The sequence below is a fragment of the Leucoraja erinacea genome, unplaced genomic scaffold (assembly GCF_028641065.1).
Source record: "Leucoraja erinacea ecotype New England unplaced genomic scaffold, Leri_hhj_1 Leri_779S, whole genome shotgun sequence".
Classification (NCBI taxonomy): Eukaryota; Metazoa; Chordata; class Chondrichthyes; order Rajiformes; family Rajidae; genus Leucoraja; species Leucoraja erinaceus.
This window is the reverse complement of record NW_026576706.1, coordinates 44,351-67,819: the sequence shown is the minus strand read 5'-3', so window position 1 is coordinate 67,819 and position 23,469 is coordinate 44,351. Positions and strand designations below refer to the sequence as shown.

General features: G+C 43.1%; 1 protein-coding gene across 1 annotated transcript in view; it reads right to left on the bottom strand.

Moving 5' to 3' along the window:
- Window positions 1–2,417: 2,417 nt before the first annotated feature.
- LOC129694728 (dimethyladenosine transferase 1, mitochondrial-like) overlaps window positions 2,418–23,469 on the bottom strand; it is a 41,054-nt gene continuing 20,002 nt past the window's right edge. Inside the window, exons 5-7 of the mRNA XM_055631475.1 lie at window positions 10,654–10,805; window positions 8,128–8,247; window positions 2,418–2,573 (exon numbers count right to left, since the gene is read on the bottom strand). Coding sequence (XP_055487450.1) covers window positions 2,442–2,573; window positions 8,128–8,247; window positions 10,654–10,805 — 404 coding nt within the window. The 3' untranslated portion in view covers window positions 2,418–2,441. The remainder of the gene's footprint in view (window positions 2,574–8,127; window positions 8,248–10,653; window positions 10,806–23,469) is intronic.

Below are 23,469 nucleotides of genomic sequence, written 5' to 3'. Positions count from 1 at the left end.
AACGCAAAACGACAAACGACAAACGCAAAAAGACAAACGACAAACGCAAAAAGACAACCGACAAACGCAAAAAGACAAACCGACAAACGCAAAAAGACAAACGACAAACGCAAAAAGACAAACGAAAAAATGCAAAAAGACAAATGACAAATGCAAAAAGACAAACGACAAACGCAAAAAGACAAACGACAAACGCAAAACGACAAAAGACAAACGACAAACGCAAAAAGACAAACGACAAACGCAAAAAGACAACCGACAAACGCAAAAAGACAACCGACAAACGCAAAAAGACAACCGACAAACGCAAAAAGACAACCGACAAACGCAAAAAGACAACCGACAAACGCAAAAAGACAACCGACAAACGCAAAAAGACAACCGACAAACGCAAAATGACGACGCAAAAAGACAAACGACAAACGCAAAAAGACAACCGACAAACGCAAAAAGACAAACGACAAACGCAAAAAGACGACGCAAAAAGGCAACCGACAAACGAAAAAAGACAAATACATGTTTCACCATCGCAAATACATGTTTTACTGTATTCGGACAAGAATTAAAAACCCTGTGTTTAAAATGCTAAAGTAGACGCTGGAAATAGGCAGTATCCATGGAATGAGAAATACATACCTTACATAACCTTACCTCAGTGTGATGGGGGAAAAAACCCCATAAATAGGTGTTACCTGATTAGCCTAAAAATACATCAGAAACGGAGTGCCTGTGATTTGGTTCTCAGAGAATGGTCGTGACTATCTTAAATCTTTAACCACATGTAATTTTTTCTATTACAAATCTCAAATTGTGGAGTACAGAGGCAAATAAATAAATGATGGGTCTTTGTCCCAAACATTATGTGTGTCTACTGTACAAACCAGCATCTGCAGAGTTCCCTCAGTCTGAAGAAGGGTCTCGACCCGAAACGTTATCCATTCCTTCTCTCCAGAGATGCTACTTGTCCCGCATAGTTACTCCAGCATTTTGAGTCTAAACGCAGTCCACGTGTGGGTTTATGTCACTTAGGGAGCAGTTGCTCCTTTATGCTTTAGTCAGTTTTGCGTTTCACTCCTGATCTACAATCAGTACCATGCACAGGGCTGGTATCTGAATGTAGCTACGAGGGGGTCATCAACACAAGCAGGAATTATTTAAACACAGGGTGGCAAAGGTTGTTCACGGCAAGGTGGGAGACCTTGGTCCGTTGGGTGCTATATCTGTACTATACAAATAGCAATGCAGCGCTCCCTTGCTAATACACATCCAACTGCATGCGAGGAAAAACTTTATCACCCAGAGAGTTGTGAATCTGTGGAATTCTCTGGCACAGTAGGTAGTGGAGGCCAATTCACTGGATGTTTCCAAGAGAGTTAGATTTAGCTCTTAAGACTTACGGAATCATGGGATCTGGAGGGAAAGCAGGAATTCTGGCTGATCAGCCATGCTCATATTGAATGGTGGCGGTGCTGGCTTGAAGGGACAAATGGCCTACTCCTGCACCTATTATCTATGTAACCAGTTCCTTTTTTTAATGTCACAATTTAATCTGCCTCTAGATGAGGAAACACATTTTCACACATAGAGTGGTGAGTCTGTGGAATTCTCTGCCTCGGTGGAGGAGGCCGGTTCCCTGGATACTTTCAAGAGAGAGCTAGATAGGGCTCTTAAAGATAGCGGAGTCAGTGGATATGGGGAGAGGGCAGGAACGGGGTACTGATTGGGGATGATCAGCCATGATCACATTGAATGGCGGTGCTGGCTCGAAGGGCCGAATGGCCTACTCCTGCACCTATTGTCTACCTCCTCTAGCTTAACAGTCCAAACCTGAACACGTTTTCCTTATGCTATTCTATTTCTATAGTTCTCGAGCTATATTTTACATTTCACTCCTTTCATCTCACACCTTTTTGTCTACTTTTAATCTCTTACCTTCCTGAAATCATCGTCTAATCAACATCCTCCCCCCTTGCCTATATCCACCTATTAATTGGCATTGTCATGTTCCTACCCGTCTTTTAGCTTTCTCCTCCCTGTTGCAATCAGTCTGAAGACGGGTCTGAAGGGCCTGTCCCATGTGGGCGTCATTTGTGCGTCAGATGGCGCGCAAAGATTTTGTACATCCCAAAATCCAGGGGCGCCGCGCGCAACCGCACGTCACTGCCTACATTACCACGCACCACGCGCATGTAATGCGCACCATACGAGCATCACGTGTGCGTCACAACGCGCGTGTCGTGCGCCATAACGCGTAAATGGTGTCAGGTAAATGACATCTAAGTGGAACAGGCCCTCAAGTCCACATTCTCAAACAAAAATGTGTAGTTTCCAATGCTAACTGCAACATGTGAAAGATCTTCCCCAAATTGTTTTGATCAAACAATTGTACAGCTACATGTGAATCTGACCCCAAAACTGAACGCCTGTAGATGGTCAGTAACCTACTCAAGTCCTCGGCGGCAATGCTTTCTCCGAAAGCTGAATGCACATCGCACCACCTTTTCCACCAGTTTGAATGGCTGGTTAATCTGTGGTCTCTCCAGCGGAGTAATACGTACAACTCCCACATCAATCTAGAAAAGAAAACTCAGATTTAATATCATGACCAGTGATCCGGCGATTAATAGAATTTGAATATCTACAAAAACATACAGAATAGTGGAACACATGTCCCTTTGAGCCTGAATCTCTAGGTTCCCTTTCCCCTGACTCAGTCTCGACCCGAAACATCACCCATTCCTTTTCTCCAGAGATGCTGCATGGCCTGGTGAGTTATTCCAGCTTTTGTGTCTGTCTACCCTTCATGGCCTCTCATCTATCTCACCATTGTTCAACTCTTCTCCCCTACCAACAGACAATAGACAAAAGGAGCAGGAGTTGGCCATTCGGCCCTTCGAGCCAGCACCGACATTCACTGTAATCATGGCTGATCATCCACAATCAGTTCCAACCTTCTCCCCATATCCCTCGACTCCGCTATCTTTAAGAGCGCCATCTAACTCTCTCTTGAAAGCAGCCAGAGAATTGGCCTCCACTGACTTGTGAGGCAGAGAATTCCACAGATTCACAACTCTCTGGGTGAAAACGTTTTTCCTCATCTACATTCTAAATGGCCTCTCCCTTATTCTTCCCTTCGAAAACTTGTCTCTATCTCTCTCTCTCTCCAAAAATATTCAGTGTGTTGGTCGCGACAGAGTTCTTTTTTTTTTTAAATACATTTTTATTAGAGGCATCTGCATATCATAATCCAAACCAGTACAGACTTTGTTTAACGGTTACATATTAAGTATCCAGGTTTCCATGGACCCAGTTACCAAAGTAGCTGGGATCCTCCTTTATCCGTTACATATTAACATTGCCTCTAATTATTTATTTATATTTATAGATAGATAGAAATAAATAGATTAGAGAAATAGGATAAACTATCAATAATACGACTTGGGAGATAGGTCCGTAGGTCAGAGATCATAACTATTTATCTAGTCATGGGTTCAGGCTTCAGTCCGGCCTCCGTGCTGGTCCGATCTACCCCTTCAAGTAATCTATAAATGGAGACCATATTCTAATGAATAATTCTGGTTTGTCAATTAAGACATATCTAACTTTTTCCAAATGTAAGGTCTCTCCGACATCTTCATTGTGGGGGTTGTTGGGTTTTTCCAAAATTTTAATATCAATTTTTCCCCAATAATTATACTGTGATCAAGGGCATGTCTTTGGTTTATTGTGAGTTTTACAATAGTTTCACAGAGTTATGTGGTAAAGAATTCTACAGGTTCATAATTCTCTGAATATGAAGAAGTTTCTCTTCATCTCAGTCTTACATTTCATATCCCATGACCCATCATTCTGGACACCAAGGGAAACAGCACGTCCACCTCTGTCTTTTGAACCTCAGTGTGTCAGAATTCCATAAAACTCCCTCTCAATTTTATAAGCATTATTATTGACTTCACAAAGGGGTCAAGGAAAGAGCGTTCACGTCGCGGCCCTGTTTCCACCAATCTTTCCACCACCACGCAAAAGAAGTGACAGAGACGGACACCATTGTGTGCAGCTCTGGCTGAACAACTTCTAATCTTGTGTGTGGACTCGATAAAAAGAAGAAGAAGACTTCTCAATGCACAATGTGATAGTGCACAATGCCCAATCAGCATCAACACTGCCAAAGTGGTGACGGCCCGCAACTTCCAACAAGATACAGGACAGAACGCCACACAAGATCCTTTTTCCCTGCTACTATCAAACGGTACAACATGGGGTAGACTGACTAGAGTTGCTGCCTTACAGCGCCAGAGACCCGGGTTCGATCCTGACTACGGGTGCTGTCCGTATGGAGTTTGCACGTTCCCCGTGTGACTGTGTAGGTTTACCCCGGGTGCTCTGGTTTCCTCCCACGTTCCAAAGGCGGGCAGGTTTGTAGGTTAATTGGCTTCTGTAAAATTGCCCCTGTAGGATAGAACTAGTGTAGGGCGTGATCACTGGTCGGGGTGTACTCAGTGACCGAAGGGCCCGTTTCCACGCTGTATCTCTAAACTAAACCTTCGGCATAACAGAAAATAATTGAAAATATCCTCAATTCTTCCACAGGCAGTTGAATAATCTAAGCTCTCTCTGCAACTGAAGGATCACATTTAATAAAAAGAAACTAGCCATCATAACAAGATATGGAATGAACAAATCCAAACTCTTTTCTTTGCCCTGCTACTCCAGTTGATTTTGTTGCATTTCTCTACTTCCTGCAGTAAAAAAGGATAGCAATTCTTCACATCTATTCACATCTGGAACATAGAATCGACAAGTTGCATTGAATCTGCACAAAACACTGGTTATGCCATGTGTAGGAAGGAACTGCAGATGCTGGTTTATACCAAAGATAGACATAAAATGCTGGAGTAACTCAGCTGGACAGGCAGCATCTCTGGAGAGAAGGAATGGGTGACGTTTCGGGTAGAGACCCCTCTTCAAGCTTGGCCTCGACCCGAAAGTATGGTGTCCAATTCTGCCTAACATTGTGGAGACATAAATCAGAGTCATAGAGCACATCAACAGACCCTTTGGCCTACCAATGAATTTGCACAAATCCCGGTTCCTAGGTTCTGCTCATCTACACTGTAGGGGCAGTTTACAGAAGCCAAGTAATCTGCCATGCAAATGTCTTCGGACTGTGCGGAGAAACTAAATCTTCCTGAGGAGATCCCTTGGTCCCTCAAAAGAACATGCAAACTCCCCACAGAAAGCACGATGCCAGAATTTAATCAGGGTTCCAGAAGCTGAGACAACAGCCCAACCTTCTGTACCAAACGGGATCCAAGGAGTATTAAAAAAATCAACAACGATGGCTCAACAGATGAGGTATTTTAGCTACAAGGCTAGAATGGAGAAATTGGGGTCGTTTTCTGTAAAACAAGGTTGAGAGAAATAAGTAATCAAAAACACAAAAGAAAACAAAAAATGGGCGGCACGGTGGTGCAGTGGTAGAGTTGCTGCCTCACAGCGCTGGAGACCCAGGGTTCAATCCTGACTACGGGCGCTGTCTGTACGGAGTTTGCACGTGCCCCCTGTGACCCGCGTGGGTTTTCTCCGAGATCTTTGGTTTCCTCCCACACTCCAAAGACGTACAGGTTTGTAGGTTAATTGGCTGGGTATAAATGTAAATGGTCCCTTGTGTGTGTGTGTAGGATGGTGTTAATGTGCGGGGATCGCTGGTCGGAGCGGACGCGATGGGCCGAAGGGCGTGTTTCCGTGCTGTATCTCTAAACTAAACTAAAATGCGGGCAGCAACAAGTAGGTCAGACACGGGGAGAGAAAGACAGTAGACGTCCCAGGTCAAGGAACACTCATCAAAACCGGAAATGCGAAACAGCAAACTAGTTTCAGTTTACAAATATATGGAAAGAACAGAGGGAGCATATATGTTAGGTGGAAAACCAAAAGTCATCAGGGTAACAATTACTTTAAAATCCAGCAGCTAGATTGAGAGAAACAGAGGGACAGTCATCCAATCTTACCAAATTTAGACAATAGATGCAGGAGTAGGCCATTCGGCCCTTCGAGCCAGCACTGCTATTCAATGTGATCATGGCTGATCATCCACAATCAGTTCCCCGTTCCCGCCTTCTCCCCATACCCCTTGACTCCGCTAGTACTAAAATCCCAAAGACAAGATGGAAATTAAAGTGCTGTTACAATGCACTTACATTGGGCATTGTGGGAGGCAGAAGAAGGTACTGAATGGTAGTGCAACAGATAGTTATTTAGTTTAGTTTAGATTTCTATCAGGTATACCGAGGTACAGTGAAAAGCTTTTGTTGCATGCTATCCAGTCAGCGGAAAGACAATACATAATTACAATCGAGCCATTCACAGTGATACATGATAATTATAATGACAAACAACTAGAAGTTCTGGGTTGTCCATGTGGACTGAATGCAAGTGTTCTGCAGAGGACAGACAAATTGCTTTAGATTTTTTTTATCACTCAATTGGAGACTATATTATGAGCATCAAATGTAATAAACTCCATAGAGAGCACATTTAGCTTAGTTTTGAGATACAGCGTAGAACCAGGCTCTTCGGCCCACCGTGTCCGCACCGACTAGCGATCCCCGCACATTATCACAATCATAGACACACTAGGACCAATTTTATAACCAAGCCAATTAATCTACAAAGCTGTACGTCATTGGAGTGTGGCAGGAAACCAAAGTTATCTGAGAAAACCCACACAGGTCACGGGGAGAACGTACAAACTCCGTACAGACAGCACCCGTAGTCAGGATCGAACCCGGGTCTCTGGCGCTGTAGAGCAGCAACTCTACCGCTGGGCCACTGTGCTACCCAGTGAGGGGTGAGTGATGAGGGAGAGAGAGACGAGACCAGGGCCTCCACTGAACCCCCTCCCCGCGGCCACCACTGGTGGTACGGGAGACGATAGACAAGTTACTGTGAGGAGGGGAGAGAGGAGTTTGTGAGTGAGGTGGGACAGGCCGCCGCCGGTGGGGCAGGAAGGGGTGTCTTCCAATCCCGTCCGTGGCATTGACTGGCAGGAGAAGAGACCAATCTGCGTGGCGCTGACTGAAGGAATCTGCGCACGCACGGTTTAAGGTTTTTAAACCTCGATATCTTTTATAATACGCCACCGATTGGAACGAAAAGTGTTGCACTCGCAGCACAGGAGAACGGTGAGTGGGCGAAAAATCGTAGCGTTATCTTGTACCGTTTATGCGCAAGTAGAAAAACCCCGCAATGTATAAAATAATTAACAAAAATAAACACTGGAAATATTTAAAGCAATTACTTCATATGAATATATTACTAATATGACCCAATTACTTTGGGTTGATCTACTAAAAAGTGGCATCATTAAATTCCATGAATTTTTCAGAAGAGAACTTGACCTACATTTGAAGGAACTAATGTGCATTATTACGATGAAAAGACTGGGAGAGTCCCAAGTGGACAACTCTTTCAATAACTACTGCAGGCACAAACAGCCTAACAAGTTCACAAGTTCAAATTTGGTCATTCAGCCCATCGAATACTCCCCCATTCAATCATGGCTGATCTACGCCAACAATTCCTATTTTCCTGCCTTCTCCCCATAATCCTTGACACCCGATCTAATCAAGAATATCTATCTCTGCCTTAAAAATAACCACCGACTTGGCCCTCTGTGGCAATGAGTTCCACAGATTAACTAAAGAAGTTCCTCCTCACATCCTATCTAAAAGAGCTCTCTTTAATTCTGAGGCTATGACCTCTGGCCCTAGACTCTCCCACCAGTGGAAACATCCTTTCCACATCCACTCTATCTATGCCTTTCATTATTCTGTAAGTTTCAATGAGGTCCCCCCTCAACCTTCTAAACTCCAGCGAGTTGAGGCCCAGTGTTGTCAAAAGCTCATCATATGTTAACCCATTCATGCCTGGGATCATTCCTGGATGCATTTTCCAGACCACAGTTATTTACGGAAACTAATTATAATCGTACTTTTTAAGTTAGCAACCCATGATGCTAAATTTGAGATGGCTTCCATTTATGCAAATTTCATCCAGACAAGTAGAATGTAAAATGCAATTCCACAACAGGGACTCTTTAATACAACAATGCAAAAAATATGTTACCTTGGGCTTTGGAACAAAGGCTCTGCCTGGAATCGTGAAGCAGCTTTTCACATTACACAAATACTGGGACATCACCGATAACCGGCTTCTCTGTCTACTGCTGGTACTTGCTGTGAGACGCTGTAAAGGAAACATATGGGTTCAAAGTGTAACGCAACCATTTTTAAAGGCAACAGTTGTTTGGTTTGTTCATACGAGCAGAACTAGTGATTTTCACATAAGACAAAAAATCCTCTGAATCACGTTCCCTACCATAAGCCATTGGGCTGTTAATCACGACAACCTCTAATAGGTTCTGCACCACAAACTGTTCGTTTGTTTGTTTTTGTGTGTACGTATGTGTGCCCACATAACCACAATACAGTACAATAATACTTTACTAGCCAAATATGTTTTGCAACATACAAGGAATTTCATTTGCCAAGTCAGTCATACAAATAAACCAACATAACACACAAAATATATTTTAACATGAACATCCACCACAGTGACTCCTCCACATTCCTCACTGTGATAGAAAGCGAAAAACAAAGTTCAATCTCTTCCCTTTGTTCAATCTCTCCCGCGGTCGGGGGCCTCGAACCTTCCGTTGACGGACGATCTTACTCCCGTCGCCCTCCCCGTCGGGGCGATCAAGCTCCTGCAATGGGGGAAATCTCATCTCCCCGTGCCGGGTCGGGACTTGTCGAACCTTCTGCGTCGTTGGAGCTCCCGACTCGGTCTCTCGTGAGACTGCGAGTTCTCGATGCCAAAGTCCACAGGCTGCGGTTGAAGTATTGATCCCAGGCAAGGGATCGGCTCCGATGGTAAGTTCATGTCCCCGCGGGGAGGCTCAACATCAGTCCCGAGCGAGGCCTCCAGCTCCACTGACTAGTCTCCCAGTTCCTGCCGCTGAAAAACATCCCCACAGCATGATGCTGCCACCATCATGCTTCACCGTAGGTATGGTATTGGCCAGGTGATGAGCGGTGCCTGGTTTCCTCCAGACGTGACGCTTGGCATCCAGGCCAAAGAGTTCAATCTTCGTTTCATCAGACCAGAGAATCTTGTTTACCATGCCTTTTGGCAAACTCCAAGCGGGCTGTCATGTGCCTTTTACTGAAGAGTGGCTTCCGTCTGACCACTCTACCATAAAGGCCTGATTGTTGGGAGTGCTGCAGATATAGTTGCCCTTCTGGAAGGTTCTCCAATCTCCACAGAGGAACTCTGGAGCTCTGTTAGAGTGACCATCGGGTTCTTGGTCACCTCCCTGACCAAGGCACTTCTTCCCCGATTGCTCAGTTTAGCCGGGCGGCCAGCTCCATGAAGAGTCCTGGTGGTTCCAAAGTTCTTCCATTTAAAAATGACGGAGGCCACTGTGCTCTTCGGGACCTGCAATGCTGCAGAAATTGTTTTATACCCTTCCCCAGATCTGTGTCTCGACACAATCCTGTCTCAGAGATCTACGGACAATTCCTTCGTCTTCATGGCTTGGTTTTTGCTGTGACATGCACTGTCAACTGTGGGACCTTATATAGAGAGGTGTGTGCCTTTCCAAATCATGTCCAATCAATTTAATTTACCACTGGTGGACTCCAATCAAGTTGTAGAAACATCTCAAGGATAATCAACGGAAACAGGATGAACCTGTTCAATTTTGAGTGTCGTGGTAAAGGGTCTGAATACTTATGTCAATGTGATATTTCAATTATTTATTTTTAATTACTTTGCAAAAAAATCTAAAAACCTGTTTTTGCTTCTTTATTCTGGGGTATTGTGTGAAGATTGATGATTAAAAAAATGAATTTAATCCATTTTAAAATAAGGCTGTAACGTAACAAATTGTGGGAAAAAGTGAACGGGTCTGAATACTTTCTGAATGCACTGTACTTGTGAATGAGCTAATAGTCAAATCGAACAGTCAAATCGAAAATGTAGTCGTTCGTCTACAAAAACATGGTCTGGTAGAACAAAAGAATGTCTTGGTGCCAAGTCCGAATGACTTTGCAAATTATATGGAACACAATATGGAGGACACGTTGTCGTTTTAATAAAGACATTAAGATGGAAGTCTGTGTAATAACATGTGCTCTTTCAAGGCCATAAAGAAGCCAAGATTGAAAAAAATAGCACACGCTCCAGGGATAAGTAATAACGTTATTGGATTTGGACCCAGCTTTTCCGAAATTCTGAAAGGCTATAAAATCTTTCAGTCATGCCATATTCAGACTTGGTAGGAGTGTTTTACTGATAAGAAAGATGCATAATTGTGCTAACTTTCCTTTGTTCTGTGCGTGGAGCCCGAGAAGCACTGAGCAACTTTTGTGCTCATTGTAGATCTTGCCACTCCCGTCTGACGAATCAATTAAAGATTGCCGTGGTTTACCTTTAACAATTTTGTTGCTATCTGCTGTTTAAGAAACAAACTTTGACACTTGACTAAAACAGTTTATTAAATTCAATTCAATTCATGGAATTTACTTGATGTAAGCACTAGCGTAAAGTCGACATTACCGTCAGGTAAACATCAGAATGTCCAACACATACCTCTGCAACCTCCTTTTGAAAAGTTAGGATCATCTGTGTCCTCCCAAAGACAAAGGGCCCATCACGATTTGCAACATTCTCCAACCACTTAATAATGAGAGGTGTTGAAACACTGAAGGGCAGGTTACCAATGATGTGCACATTTGGTAATCCTAAAATGTAATTTATAAAAACAAGCAGTGAATAAGTGAAAATGGCCGCGACCCATGTTATCAAGTTCAATAACCAAATTATTTTATAAAAGTGAAAATCAAAATACGTTAATAAAAATATAATTTTCCTACCAATTATCAATCTCAACTGCTGAAAGTTTGATGAACTTTTATACATTTTTACATTGTTACTTTCACAGAGCATGAGCATTGTTTCCACTTCTTGTCTGAAAACAGAATCTCAAAGTGATTTCTTAGATCCACGAAACATATCAGTAGCAGAAGGAACTGCAGATGCTGGTTTAAATCGAACACAGACACAAACTACTGGTAGTTTGTATGTACTATGTACTCGTTTTCATTTTTTTGCATATCTTTCATTCATTCATTCTGTATCTCTCTACATCACCATCTATTTCTCTCGTTTCCCTTTCCCCCTGACTCTCAATCCGAAGAAGGGTCTCGACCCGAATCGTCACCTATTCCTTCTCTCCAGTGATGCTGCCTGACCCGTTGAGTTACTCCAGCTTTTTGTGTCTATCTTTCGGTTGCAGTGGAACTGGGAAACACTCAATACCCCACAATAAGACATGCTGGCAATTTATTCGGAGTTGGAAAATAACCAAATCCTAAATGGAGAGTTTCGGGAGTAACTATTTAACCTCAAATCATGTCACTCTGAATTTCCACTTGCCAATATGCTGCACCACATCCATGAATATCAATAATTGCATTGAAATATTTTGCCATGCACTTGGTAACTCAAATAAAAATCTGTTCATTGGCATATGCTTCATCGATGATGAATCTATTCCTCCCCACAGTGTCTAGAGGAAAGGAAAGACTTTCAGAATAGTATAACTGCAATCTGTCTGGAAAGGTCAAGAGTACTGGTTGAAAAATAAACCAACATAAAATTATCAATGGAAATCCTTTCAGGGTGACATGGTGGCATAGTGGTAGAGCTACTGTCTTACAGGGCCAAAGATCTAGGTTCGATCCTGACTATGGGTGCTGTCTGGACAGAGTTTGTACGCTCTGCCCATGACCACATGGGTTTACTCCGAGATCTTCGGCTTCCTCCCACTTTCCAAAGATGTACAGGGTTGCAGGTTAATTGGCCTGGTATAAATGTAAATTGTCCCTAGTGTGTGTCGGGACCCCTTTTCTGGTATTATGTCACATTTAAAATGCATCTACTAAATTTCCTGACATGTTTTAACTTAAGAATGAGAGAATAATTTCAGACTTTGAAATTTCATTTATTCCACTAATAATGTACTACTATGTGTACAATTTCCTTCCAACAATGTAATAAAATATGAACATCAATGAACAGACTTCGGCACCTAGAATTCTGATTAAATATTGAATTTTACTTCGGAGTCACGTGAGGGACTCCATGAAAAGAAACCCGCTACGCGCATGCGTGTCATATCGCATACACGCATTGACGGAGTCAGAAGTGGGAGACAACGTCTCCCTAGAGAGAAAGGCAAAGAAGCAGGTAAGAGACTGCAAAATTTTTCCACTTACCTTGCAGGTAGGAAATACAAGAAGCTGCAGGAGCTGGAGGGAGACTGTAGAAATGTTGCAGCCAGAACCAGCTAGCAGCAGCCGTTTAGCGGGGAATCCTCCGGAGAGGTTTCCCTAACGGCTATTTTTAGCACAGAACAGCTGTGCCCGACATCGCTACCCGCACCGGCAAGAGACTGCTGCCGGGCGGGAAACTAAGCTACACGGCCCGGGGAGTTTCTAGACCAAGTCGGGTCTATTTTTAGCCGCAGTCGTTCGGCGCTCCGCAGCTGATTAAATCAGCTGCACCACCCGGGGAGAGAGAGAGAGAGAGAGAGAGAGCAGACATCGGGAACAGCAGCCCATGGACCTGTGCTACGGGGTCTGTGGGGCTGCGGGAGGAAGGACGTTCCTCCGAAAACGGCAGGCTGAAAACCAGTACAGGTAAGAACAAATTTCCCTTACCTTTTTTGGTGCTTTTTCCAGAGTGCTTGCTGAATTCTGAAGAGACTGGTATGTTGCTGAACAGCAGCGAGCCACCTAAGGAAGGCAGGCCACAGCCACAGGTCGTTACTGGTGGGATGCTCAACAGCAGGGAGCCACCGACTGATGTCAGTATAGAGCTGAAGGGCTGTTGTTTAATGACCAGCAGCAGCCAGCTATAAATGTCGGCACCAGCATCTCCCAGATGGGAGCGAGTGCCAAACTTCACCCTAAATGGGTAGAGGTGCCCGTGAGGACCAGGACCATGGGGAACGGTCCAGTGCCCGTAGGCATGGGGACGGGCTGTGGGATATACCGCGTGCGACTAGTGCCCGAGAGCACCAAGGTCGGCAGGAGCGGTCCCATATATTAAGCACCCGCGACGACGAGTGCCCGAGAGCATGTAAGTCGGCTGGAGCGGTTTGCTGGAGTAAAATTCTCCATATTGGCAGGCTCCGGGATTGGAGGTAGCCACAGTGGGCAAATAATAATATAAGTCCCACAGCAGTTTCCCATATGGGCTGCATGAAATGTCGGACGCCTCTTAGGAGGGTATGGAAGGTCTGACGGGGTAAAGCCTGAGCAGGTGATGGAGCCACTGTCCCCTATTGAAGGGGGGGGAAAACAACCTGCCGAACATGATGAGCAGTACTGCCAGCAGAACTCACGGAGAATGATTGCGAGAGAGGATGGCTGTGAGTATTGAAGGACTGTGTGTCCACCCATCAACTTCAAGCTAATATTTTTGCTGAAGTGTTGGCAAGGCTTCTATACCCCGGAATATTGTGCTGCTCTTAATGTAGCCATTGTTACAGGTGCATTTGCAGACATGTTGGGAAGGCCGTTAGGAGTTGGGATAATCCGTAATACTCTGAAAGGTCTCATGGCGGGCATAACAGCTTTGGCCCGCATGTTAAATAAGGTGTACAATATTAGTGACCACAAGGATGCCATTAGCACTATTTTTTTTTTGGAATGTGCAGTTTGAAGGGCCATTAAGCCAGCTCTAGACCCTAGTTCGCTATACTATGTAAGCAAAGGGCTATACACCCCGTTATTTGGGGGGGGGAGACCTGTCTAAACAGGTAAAGAATTGGCGAGGAGGCTTCACTTTGGGGCTGATTAAAGCATCCAAAGGTTATCTGGGGAAGACATTAACCTCATGTGCATCCTAAGAGAGGTAGTGTTTTTGTATTATACTACAAAGAATTGGGCAGAGGTACCCAGCAGCAGCGTCCTGTTTAGGGTTTGGGCCGGGACGACCACTGTGGAAGATGCATAAGTAACATTAACCATTAGGCTCTCCACAACCGCATATGAAACCAAGAAAAATAACTTGGTTACCACCAATACCATGGAGGTAGGTGAATTTGGGGCTCCAGCATTAATAGGGAGCACGGAAGTTGGAGGGATATTGCAACTTCATGTTGAAGCGTGGTGTAATATATCTATGGACAGATATATCCTTAGCAGTTTTAAGGGATATCTGATAGAGTTTCTACACAAACAAAACCCTCCAGTACAACATATACCGGACAGATATACATGCTGGTAATGGAATAAACCAAACCTGAACAACAGGATTTGTCTCAAATATCTTTATTAGAAATAAGAAAGATGGGGGTTGCCGTATTATTATGGATTATCAATACTTCACAATGTTGTGCAATATATTCATTTTAAAAATGGATATTTTTAGCAGTGCTAAAGACTTAGTGTTCAGCAGACTACTGTATGGCAAGTATTAATCTTTAAGATCCTTGCTACTCAATATCCAACAGGGGGAAAAATTTTAAACCAGCGTTGGGACTGCTGCAACACCAAAATCATAGAGTAATGGTATAGTTGGATGATATCCTTATTGTGGGAATAACTTATGAATCGGCATGTTAGCCAGTGGTTGCCACTAAACTATTGTTTTGAACAGCTGGGATTCATTATCCATCCACTTAAGTCAAAATTGACACCATTAACACATTTAATATGTTAATGACTTTACTAATATGGAAAGCCACAGAGTTTAATGGGTGCATATATTATAGAGGTCATTTATTTTGGCCAATGGGAAAAAATGATAGAAGCTATAAAAGAATTACAATGTGGGGAACACAATGTTTAGTATTGCTCCAAACCCAATAGTTATTCACAACCCGTCTGTGCTATTACAAACAGACGCCAGTGCAATTGGTTATGGTACAACTGATACCATCTCGAGCTATGGGGGAGATGGAATATATAAGAAGCTAACCTACATAACACTAAGGGTTAGAAATGTTAAGTGCATTTCATGGGCAAAAATCTTATTGCTCAGGAATGAAACTGCAGCATGCTAGATGGTAGATAGATAATACCTCGGTGATGGCATATTTAAGTCATATGGGTGGAAAGATATCACCAGCTTGTGATGAATTGGCAAATTAAAGTTGGGAATGGTGTGTCCAAAGGAATATTTGGTTATGGGCTACATATCTACCAGGGATACTAAATCAGTGGCAGACACCAGGCCACGAAAAATTATTGGAAGTACTAAATGGATGTTGGATAGATGGTATTTGCTAAAATCAGTAAAGTAGGTAAGGCCGGATATTAGAATTGCATCCTGGGGTTAAATCACCAGTTACCGAGGTATGTATCATTGATACCAGATCCTGAGGCAGAAGCTACAGATGCTGTTTTCACTGCACTAGGGGAGGGGTTTTCCATTTATGTATTACCTCCTTGTCTAGTTATAAATTTGGGGTACGAAGGGACATTCAACAGGAATCGGCATTGGGGATGTCTTAGTACCTGATTGGCTTACCCAACTATGGTTTTCCCGGGGTACAGGACATGGTGCTGGAACTATGTATAACGATAGCCGTAGTCCTAAGTTGCTGGTGCATCCAGTAACTGAGGATAGCTATCCATGTCATAGATAATATTGATTTAGTAGGTTGTAGACTCTATAACACCGCTATGGGACATGGGGCTATCGATAGAACTGTGGACATGATCACAGCAGCACGAAGAAGGTCTACTCTATAACAGTATTTACGTCCTATTAAAATGGACTAATTACTGCCATGATAACTTTCTGGACCACAGAAATAAGGATGTTCCGGGGGTGCTACAGTTGCTTACCAGCCTGCAATATGGAGGACTGTGTTTCAGCACTGTGAATAATGCCGAAAGTGCATTGTCAAGTTATTTATGGCAAGAAACAGTAACATAACTATATTTGGAATGTAAGTGTGGCTTTGATCTTGCTAAGGAATTGGTCGCCGGCTACAGCATTAAATCTGGATAACTAACTAGAAATGGTATGCTGATAGCGCTAGTCACAGTGTATAAGCTCCAGTTATTGCTAAAAGTAAGACTGGATGGCTTCACTATTGCGGCACGAAGATTGAGGTTTGTGATCCAGGACCGTATTATTAAACAAAATAGGCCAGGATTAGCGGGGCAGGTCATAGAATTGATGGCCTACCCGGAGGACAATGCCTCTGTATAGTAAAGTATGGTTTTGTTATACAGTAAGAAAAAAGGCTATCAGAGGCAAGGAATTGGCGTTTAATCAGCTTTAAGATACTGTACCATAGAGTGTAACTCATATCCCATATTTCTGCCACCGCGAAATGGTCTGATAGGCGGGAGTGGACAATAACATATTTCATTTTCACCCCACCAGGGCTGCAGCTACATCTGCAGCAAAACGCCTTGATGTATCCATGGACCAAATCATCAGGATTGCGGGATGGTTGTTGGAGAATATGTTTCAGAAATGTTAACAAACCAGTTAGCAGTATGGGAACGTGTTTTCGGGGACCAATTTTAAGTTCTGTATGATAATTTATCCCTGAAGAATACAGGGTTATGATTTCAATTAATTCGATATTATTTATCATTTCCATTAAATAATTGGTATGAATGCTTTGAATATAATTAACAATTTCTCTCTAACTACCAAGGCAGTTGTGAAGCATGGACTCGTTTCCACGGCATGAGGTCACAGAGCTTTGAAATCTTTTCATGGAGTCCCTCACGTGACTCCGAAGTAAAATAGTAAGATTAAACGAGAACTTACCAGTTTGAAGTTTGATCTGTATTTTATGAGGAGGAACGTTGAGGGAATACATGCCCTCCGCTCCCACCCTCATAGGGTCAAATCTTGAGCTGGTATCTCTTTGATAATCTTGCTATTTTAGGTCAATATAGGGTATCTGTGACCTCACACCGCTGCTTTGAAGGATGACACGCATGCGCGTAGCGGGTTTCTTTTCATGTATTCCCTCAACGTTCCTCCTCATAAAATACAGATCAAACTTCAAACTGGTAAGTTCTCGTTTAATCTTACTATTCTATCCAGCAAACAAAAATAATGTATTATTCTCACTGAGGTCCGAGTCATCAGAAGCCAAAATTGCCCACAAAGTAAGCTTGTACACACATGTCAATTATACTACCATTATCAAACCAAATTGCAATAATTTCATATCATAATAAAAAAACTGACACTGGATGTTTAGTTGTTTAGTTTAGTTTAGAAATACAAAGTGGATACAGGCCCGTTGGTCCACCAAGTCTGCCCCTACCAGCGATCCCCACACGCTAACATTATCCTACACACACCAGGGACAATTTTCATTTATACCAAGCCAATTGTCCAACAAACCTGCACGTCTTTGGAGTGTTAAAGGAAACCAAAGAACTCGGAGAAAAGCCACGCAGGTCACAGGGAGAACATACAAACTCCTTACAGACAGCACCCATGGTCAGGATCGAACCCGGGTCTCTAACGCTGTAAGGCAGCAACTCTACCGCTGCGCCACCGTTCTCATATTTGAAAATAATCTGTATTATTGCAAATACAGATATTTCAATACACCATCATTTTAAATCACTTATCACAAGCTAATCTGATTGGTTCAATTTGTCATTATTCATTTACTTTTCAGAGCTTGTTCGAATACTGGGCTTGGCCACAGGATGGCAGCATATCCCAATTTGAATCCATTTTATTTTTCCCCATTATGGAGCTAAACTAACTAGACATAGCCTGAATGACTCACGGAATGATTGATTCCAGCTTCTTAGTTTTGTTAAATGGAATAAAATTCATCATTGTGGTTGATGATGAGGTAGCAAGTGGTTTCAAGAAGAAAAAACAAATTTGAGGAAAATGTTCTGTTTTTTTATTCTTGATTTTATGTATTGTGCTTTTGTATGTAATTTATTCAATGTAATGTCTTGTCTTTTATCTGACCTCAAGTCTGTAATACAAATAAGTAAGAAAGTAAGTTGATCTAAATCTACTGTAAGGTCAGAGTTGGCTCAGTAATATCATTGTGGCCCAAGTAAAAATTGTGGTTGAGTCAATAATCCAAGATGAAACTAAATACATTAAATTATTACTAAACTAATGGCGTGACTGTTGACCTTAGATTATAAACATGTTTACAAAGAGTCATACAACACACTTTCTTGAAAAAAACCTAGTTCACATCTATCTATATGTTTGGCTTTGAAGCTGGTATACCGAGTATCAACATAGTTTACATGTGACAAAAAACTTGGAAATCAGCAAACAATAAGAAGGAACTGCAGATGCTGGTTTACACCGAAGATAAACACAAAATGGTGGAGTAACTCAGCGGGTCAGGCAACATCTCTGGAGAGAAGTAATGGGTGACGTTTTGGATCAAGACCCTTCCTCACAACCCGACCTGAAACAGTAAACAATAGACAATAAGTGCAGGAGTAGGCCATTCGGCCCTTCATGCCAGCATCGACATTCATTGTGAACATGGCTGATCATCCACAATCAGTACCCCGTTCCTGCCTTCTCCCCATATCCGTTGACCGCTATCTTTAAGAGCTCTATCTAACTCTCTCTTGAAAGCATCCAGAGAATTGGCCTCCACTGCCTTCTGAGACACAGAATTCCACAGATTCACAACTCTCTGGGTGAAAACGTTTTTCCTCATCTCCGTTCTAAATGTCCTACCCCTTATTCTTAAACTCTGGCCCCCTGGTTCTGGACTCCCCCAACATCGGGAACATGTTTCCTGTCTCTAGCGTGTCCAAACCCTTAATAATCTTATATGTTTCAATAAGATACCCTCACATCCTAAATACCAGAGTATACAATCCCAGCCGCTACATTCCTTCAACATATGTCAGTTCCACCATCCCAGGAATTAACCTCTGCAGAGCCATTCCTTCTCTCCAGAAAGAAAATTTAACATGATACAATTCAAAAGCAAGGCCACAGGATTAAAAAAAAATGAAAAAGTCAAATCCCAAATCTGCAATGTGGGGGATTGAAAATCATACTTAAATAGGCCAAAAAGGAGGCATGATATTGGTATTGGTTTATTATTGTCAGAATGTCATGTGTAGAAAGATACAGTGAAAGGCTTTTGTTTGAATGCTATCCAGTCAAATCATACTGTACTTGAATACAATCAAGACATACGCTGGTACCACAGGTAATGCAAAGAGACAAAAATACCAGAGTGTCCTCCTGCAGTTGTACAGGGGTAGGAGATTGCAACCTTCACGTGGTCCACCCTGTTTCGACTAAGGCAATCAACCTGGCGTGCACAAATGAAAAATCAAACAGAACAGGTTGTCTTAGAATTTTAGGCTGTGCACGCCATACCAAGAAGAAGGGCCCTAGTGAGACCACACCTGGAGTATTGTGTGTAGTTTTGGTCTCCAAATTTGAGGAAGGACATTCTTGCCATTGAGGGAGTGCAGCATAGATTCACCAGGTTAATTCCTGGGATGGCTGGACTGTCATATGTTGATAGGATGGAGCGGCTGGGCTTATACACTCTGGAATTTAGAAGGATGAGAGGGTATCTTGTTGAAACATATAAGATTGTTAAAGGTTTGGACACGCTAGAGGCAGCAAACATGTTCCCGATGTTGGGGGAAATCCAGAACCAGGTGCCACAGTTTAAGAATAAGGGATAAGCCATTTAGAACGGAGATCAGGAAAAACGTTTTCACACAGAGAGTTGTGAGTGTGTGGAATTCTCTGCCTCAGAGGGTGGTGGAGGCCAGTTCTCTGGATGCTTGCAAGAGAGAGTTAGACAGAGCTCTTAAAGATAGTCATGGGATATGGGGAGAAGGCAGATACATATATATGTATATTTGTGAGTATGCTCACAAAAATAACAATTGTGCAATAATAGTTTCTGTAGTTCAGAGCGTATTTGAGGTTGTAGTGTTTTATAGTCGAATGGCTGTAGGGAAGAAGCTGTTCCTGATCAGGTATATCCTAGAATGTGAGAAGAAAGTAACAAGAAAGGTTGACGGGGGCACAGCCATTAAAGTTGCCTATATGAACTTCAGCCTATTTGAACTTCATAAGGCCTTTTAATAAGGTCGCACAAGAATACAAGGGGTAGATGGAACAAGTTGCAGGAGGAGGTTGTGGAACTATAATAGCGTTTAAAAGACACATGAACAGGTACACGGACAGGAGAAATTTAAAGGCATATGTGGGCAAATGGGACTAGCTTAAATGGGGCATCATGGTTGACGTGGATCGAGTTGGGCTGAAGGGCCTGTTTCCGTGCTGTTTGGCTCCAAATTGCAGGTGGTACACAAATCATCATTCGACACATGTGAGGTGCCGCAAGACTGGACGGTGGCTAATGTTGTTCCTCGACTTAAAAATGGAGAATCGAAACTGGGATCTAATGTTACAGCTGTTCAAGAAGTTGGTGAGACCATACTTGGAGCATGATGTTCAGTTATAGTCGTCCAGCTATAGAAAATATGTCATTAAGCTGGAAAGAGTGCAGAGAAAGGCTATTACTGGGTCTTGGGGGCCCGAGCTATCAGGAGAGATAGAACTTTAAGATAGAACTACCCAGGCAGGCTAGAACTTTATTTCTTGGATTGCAGGAGGTCCAGATCGGAGGGAATGAGCTTAGAAGGGGTATCGTGATCAGCATAAGCAAGCTCAGCATTAGGGCCTATTTACATGCTGTATGATCTATGACTATTTCAGAGTTCCAGAATGCATAGGTATCTGCCTCTCTTGAAATCTATCAAGGTGGCTCTTTATAAAAAAGCGCATTAAGAATCTCTGGCTGGGTAAATAGAAACATAATGGTGGTTTTGCTCTAGAAGATAGGGACACAATGCTGAAGTAACTCAGCATCACTGGAGAGAAGGAACGGGTGACGTTTCGGGTCGGGACAGCTTTGTGTGTCTATTGTTTAAACCAGCATCTGCAGTTCCTTCATACACATTTTGTTTTGGTCTCAAGTCGGATGCACCAAATGTATCATTTGTAACTTGACCTTCAAAATTCTATGACGTTTACAAAGTCGAATTTTGGAGACGGAATACATTCAGAAAACACTCTCCATTACACATTCAGCGCTTGTGACTGAGAACACATTTCCACCCACAGAATAAAGAAATAATGCTAAATCTTTAGAATATCTGCAGAAGCACGTGCCCAATTCTGAGAGTCAAACTTGAAAATGGAAGTCAAGGCCTTGGAAAAGCTAGAGAGATTTTGTCCTTTGAACATAACATTTACCCACCAAGCCCTTTTCAGAAGCAGTAACAAACAAAAACTGCCAATTCACATAAGCAGATATAAGGACCACTTAAATGCTGGTCAAATGTTTTCAGGAGCATCTTCTTGGAGAAAAGATAGAATGGGAGGAGAGAGAGAATATAAAAAGTGAACTCTAGAATTTAGAGCATGACCATGTGCGGCACGGTAGCGTAGTGGCAGAGTTGCTGCCTTACAGCGCCAGAGACCCTGGTTCAATCCTGACTATGGTTGCTGTTTGTACGGAGTTTGTACTTCTTTCCCGTGACCGCATGGGTTTTCTCTGAAATCTTCAGTTTCCTCCCACACTCCAAAGACATACAGGTTTGTAGGTTAATTGGTTTGGTATAAATTGTAAATTATCCCTCGTGTGTGTAGAATAGTGTGGGGATCGCTGGTCGGTGCAGTACCGTTGGGCTGAAGAGCCTGTTTCCGCACTGTATCGCTAAACTAAACCAAACTTGGTGAGAGATATAAAAAGTGAACTCTAGAATTTAGAGCACGTCCATATCAAAGAAAAAATTATGACTATATGTTGCTTTGTGAAGAAGCTTTGGTCAACTGATAGGGAGTGGGAGGAGTTACTGGCGAGAAAACAGAGTTTGCGATGATTACAAAATATAATAAACAAGGTCATCCCATATTTTGTTGAAGGTTCCTACTTATCCATAAGTTCATAAGTTCTAGGAGCAGAATAAGGCCACTTGACCCATAAAATGACATGATATACCTGAGTAGTATCCATTTCATTCTCCGCTAATATTGTGATCTGATATGACAATGACCCCATTAGGTATGCATGCCAATAGAATGTAGAACATAGAACAGTATAGCATAAGAAACCCTTCAGCCCACAATGTCCCTGCCGACCTTGATGCCAAGATCATCCGTTATCTACCTGCGCATAATCCATATTGCTCCATTCCCTATTCAAAAGGATTTTAAATGCAACTATCGTGTCGGCCTCAACCACAATCTGTGCAAAAAGGTTGCCCCAGACATCTATATTACTAAAACTCTTTGTTTGTACCGGCAATGTGTCACTCTGCCCTGCCTTTTCCTATCTTCTTCCAAACGCTAAGCTACAGCCTTCCCATTTTCACATATTCTACTCACATTTTTCTTGTTGAAGCGATAAACATCTTCCTGTTGTATTCCGACCTATATTTCTGAAGTTATTCATGATTTAAAGTAAAAAAAAAAAAAAGCCCAAACCGCTTTCTCAGAGAGCGTCCAGTGATGATGTCACAATGCCTCTCACGGTGCACCAATCACAATGGGCTCTCAAGCAGCCTGCCGACTGCCACAATGACATCACAATGGGACGTTGCCAACGGTAACAATGGGCTCTCAAGCTGGCTGCCTCTCACACTTCACCAATCACCAGCTGCCCTACGACCTGGGTAGGTCCTGGGGCAGAGAATGGGAGTGAGGGGAGGATGAGGGAAATGAGGAGGGAGATGGGTTAGGGTCTCTATCTCTCTCCCTTGCTGCCCCTCTCCCTCTTTACCAACCCCTCCCCCTCTCCCTCTCTACCCCTCCAACACCCCCTCCCTCTCTTCCCCCCCCTCCCCCTCTACTCCCTCCCTCTCTGCCGACCCTCACTGTCTACCCCCCCCCCCCCCTCCCGTCCCTCTCTATCCTCTATCCCCCCCCCCCCCCCCCCCTCCCTCTCTAGAGAGTGGTGTGTATGGCCTATGGGTAAGTGCCGTTCGGGGACCAGCCCTCCCCTGTGAAGCTGCGTGCCCCCCTCCCCCCATGTTGGGTGATGGGTCCCATTTGATCTAGTCTCCTTTAAAGTTTGCCACACTCACCATAAAGCTATCCCTGCTAGTATTTAATTTTTCCATCCCCAGAAAAAGATTCTGACTGTCTTCCGATAATTAAAATATATGGTCTTTCAGAGAAAATATTCCAAGTCTGTACAACCTCTCCCTGCAGCTAATACCTCCCAAATCCAGGTAACATTCTGGTAAACCTCCTCTGCTCCCTTTCCAAAGCCTCCACATCCTTCCTGTAATGGGGTAACCAGAACTGCACACAATATTCCCAATGAGGCCTAGCCCAAGTCCTATAAAGTTTCATCATGACTTCCTGACTCTTATA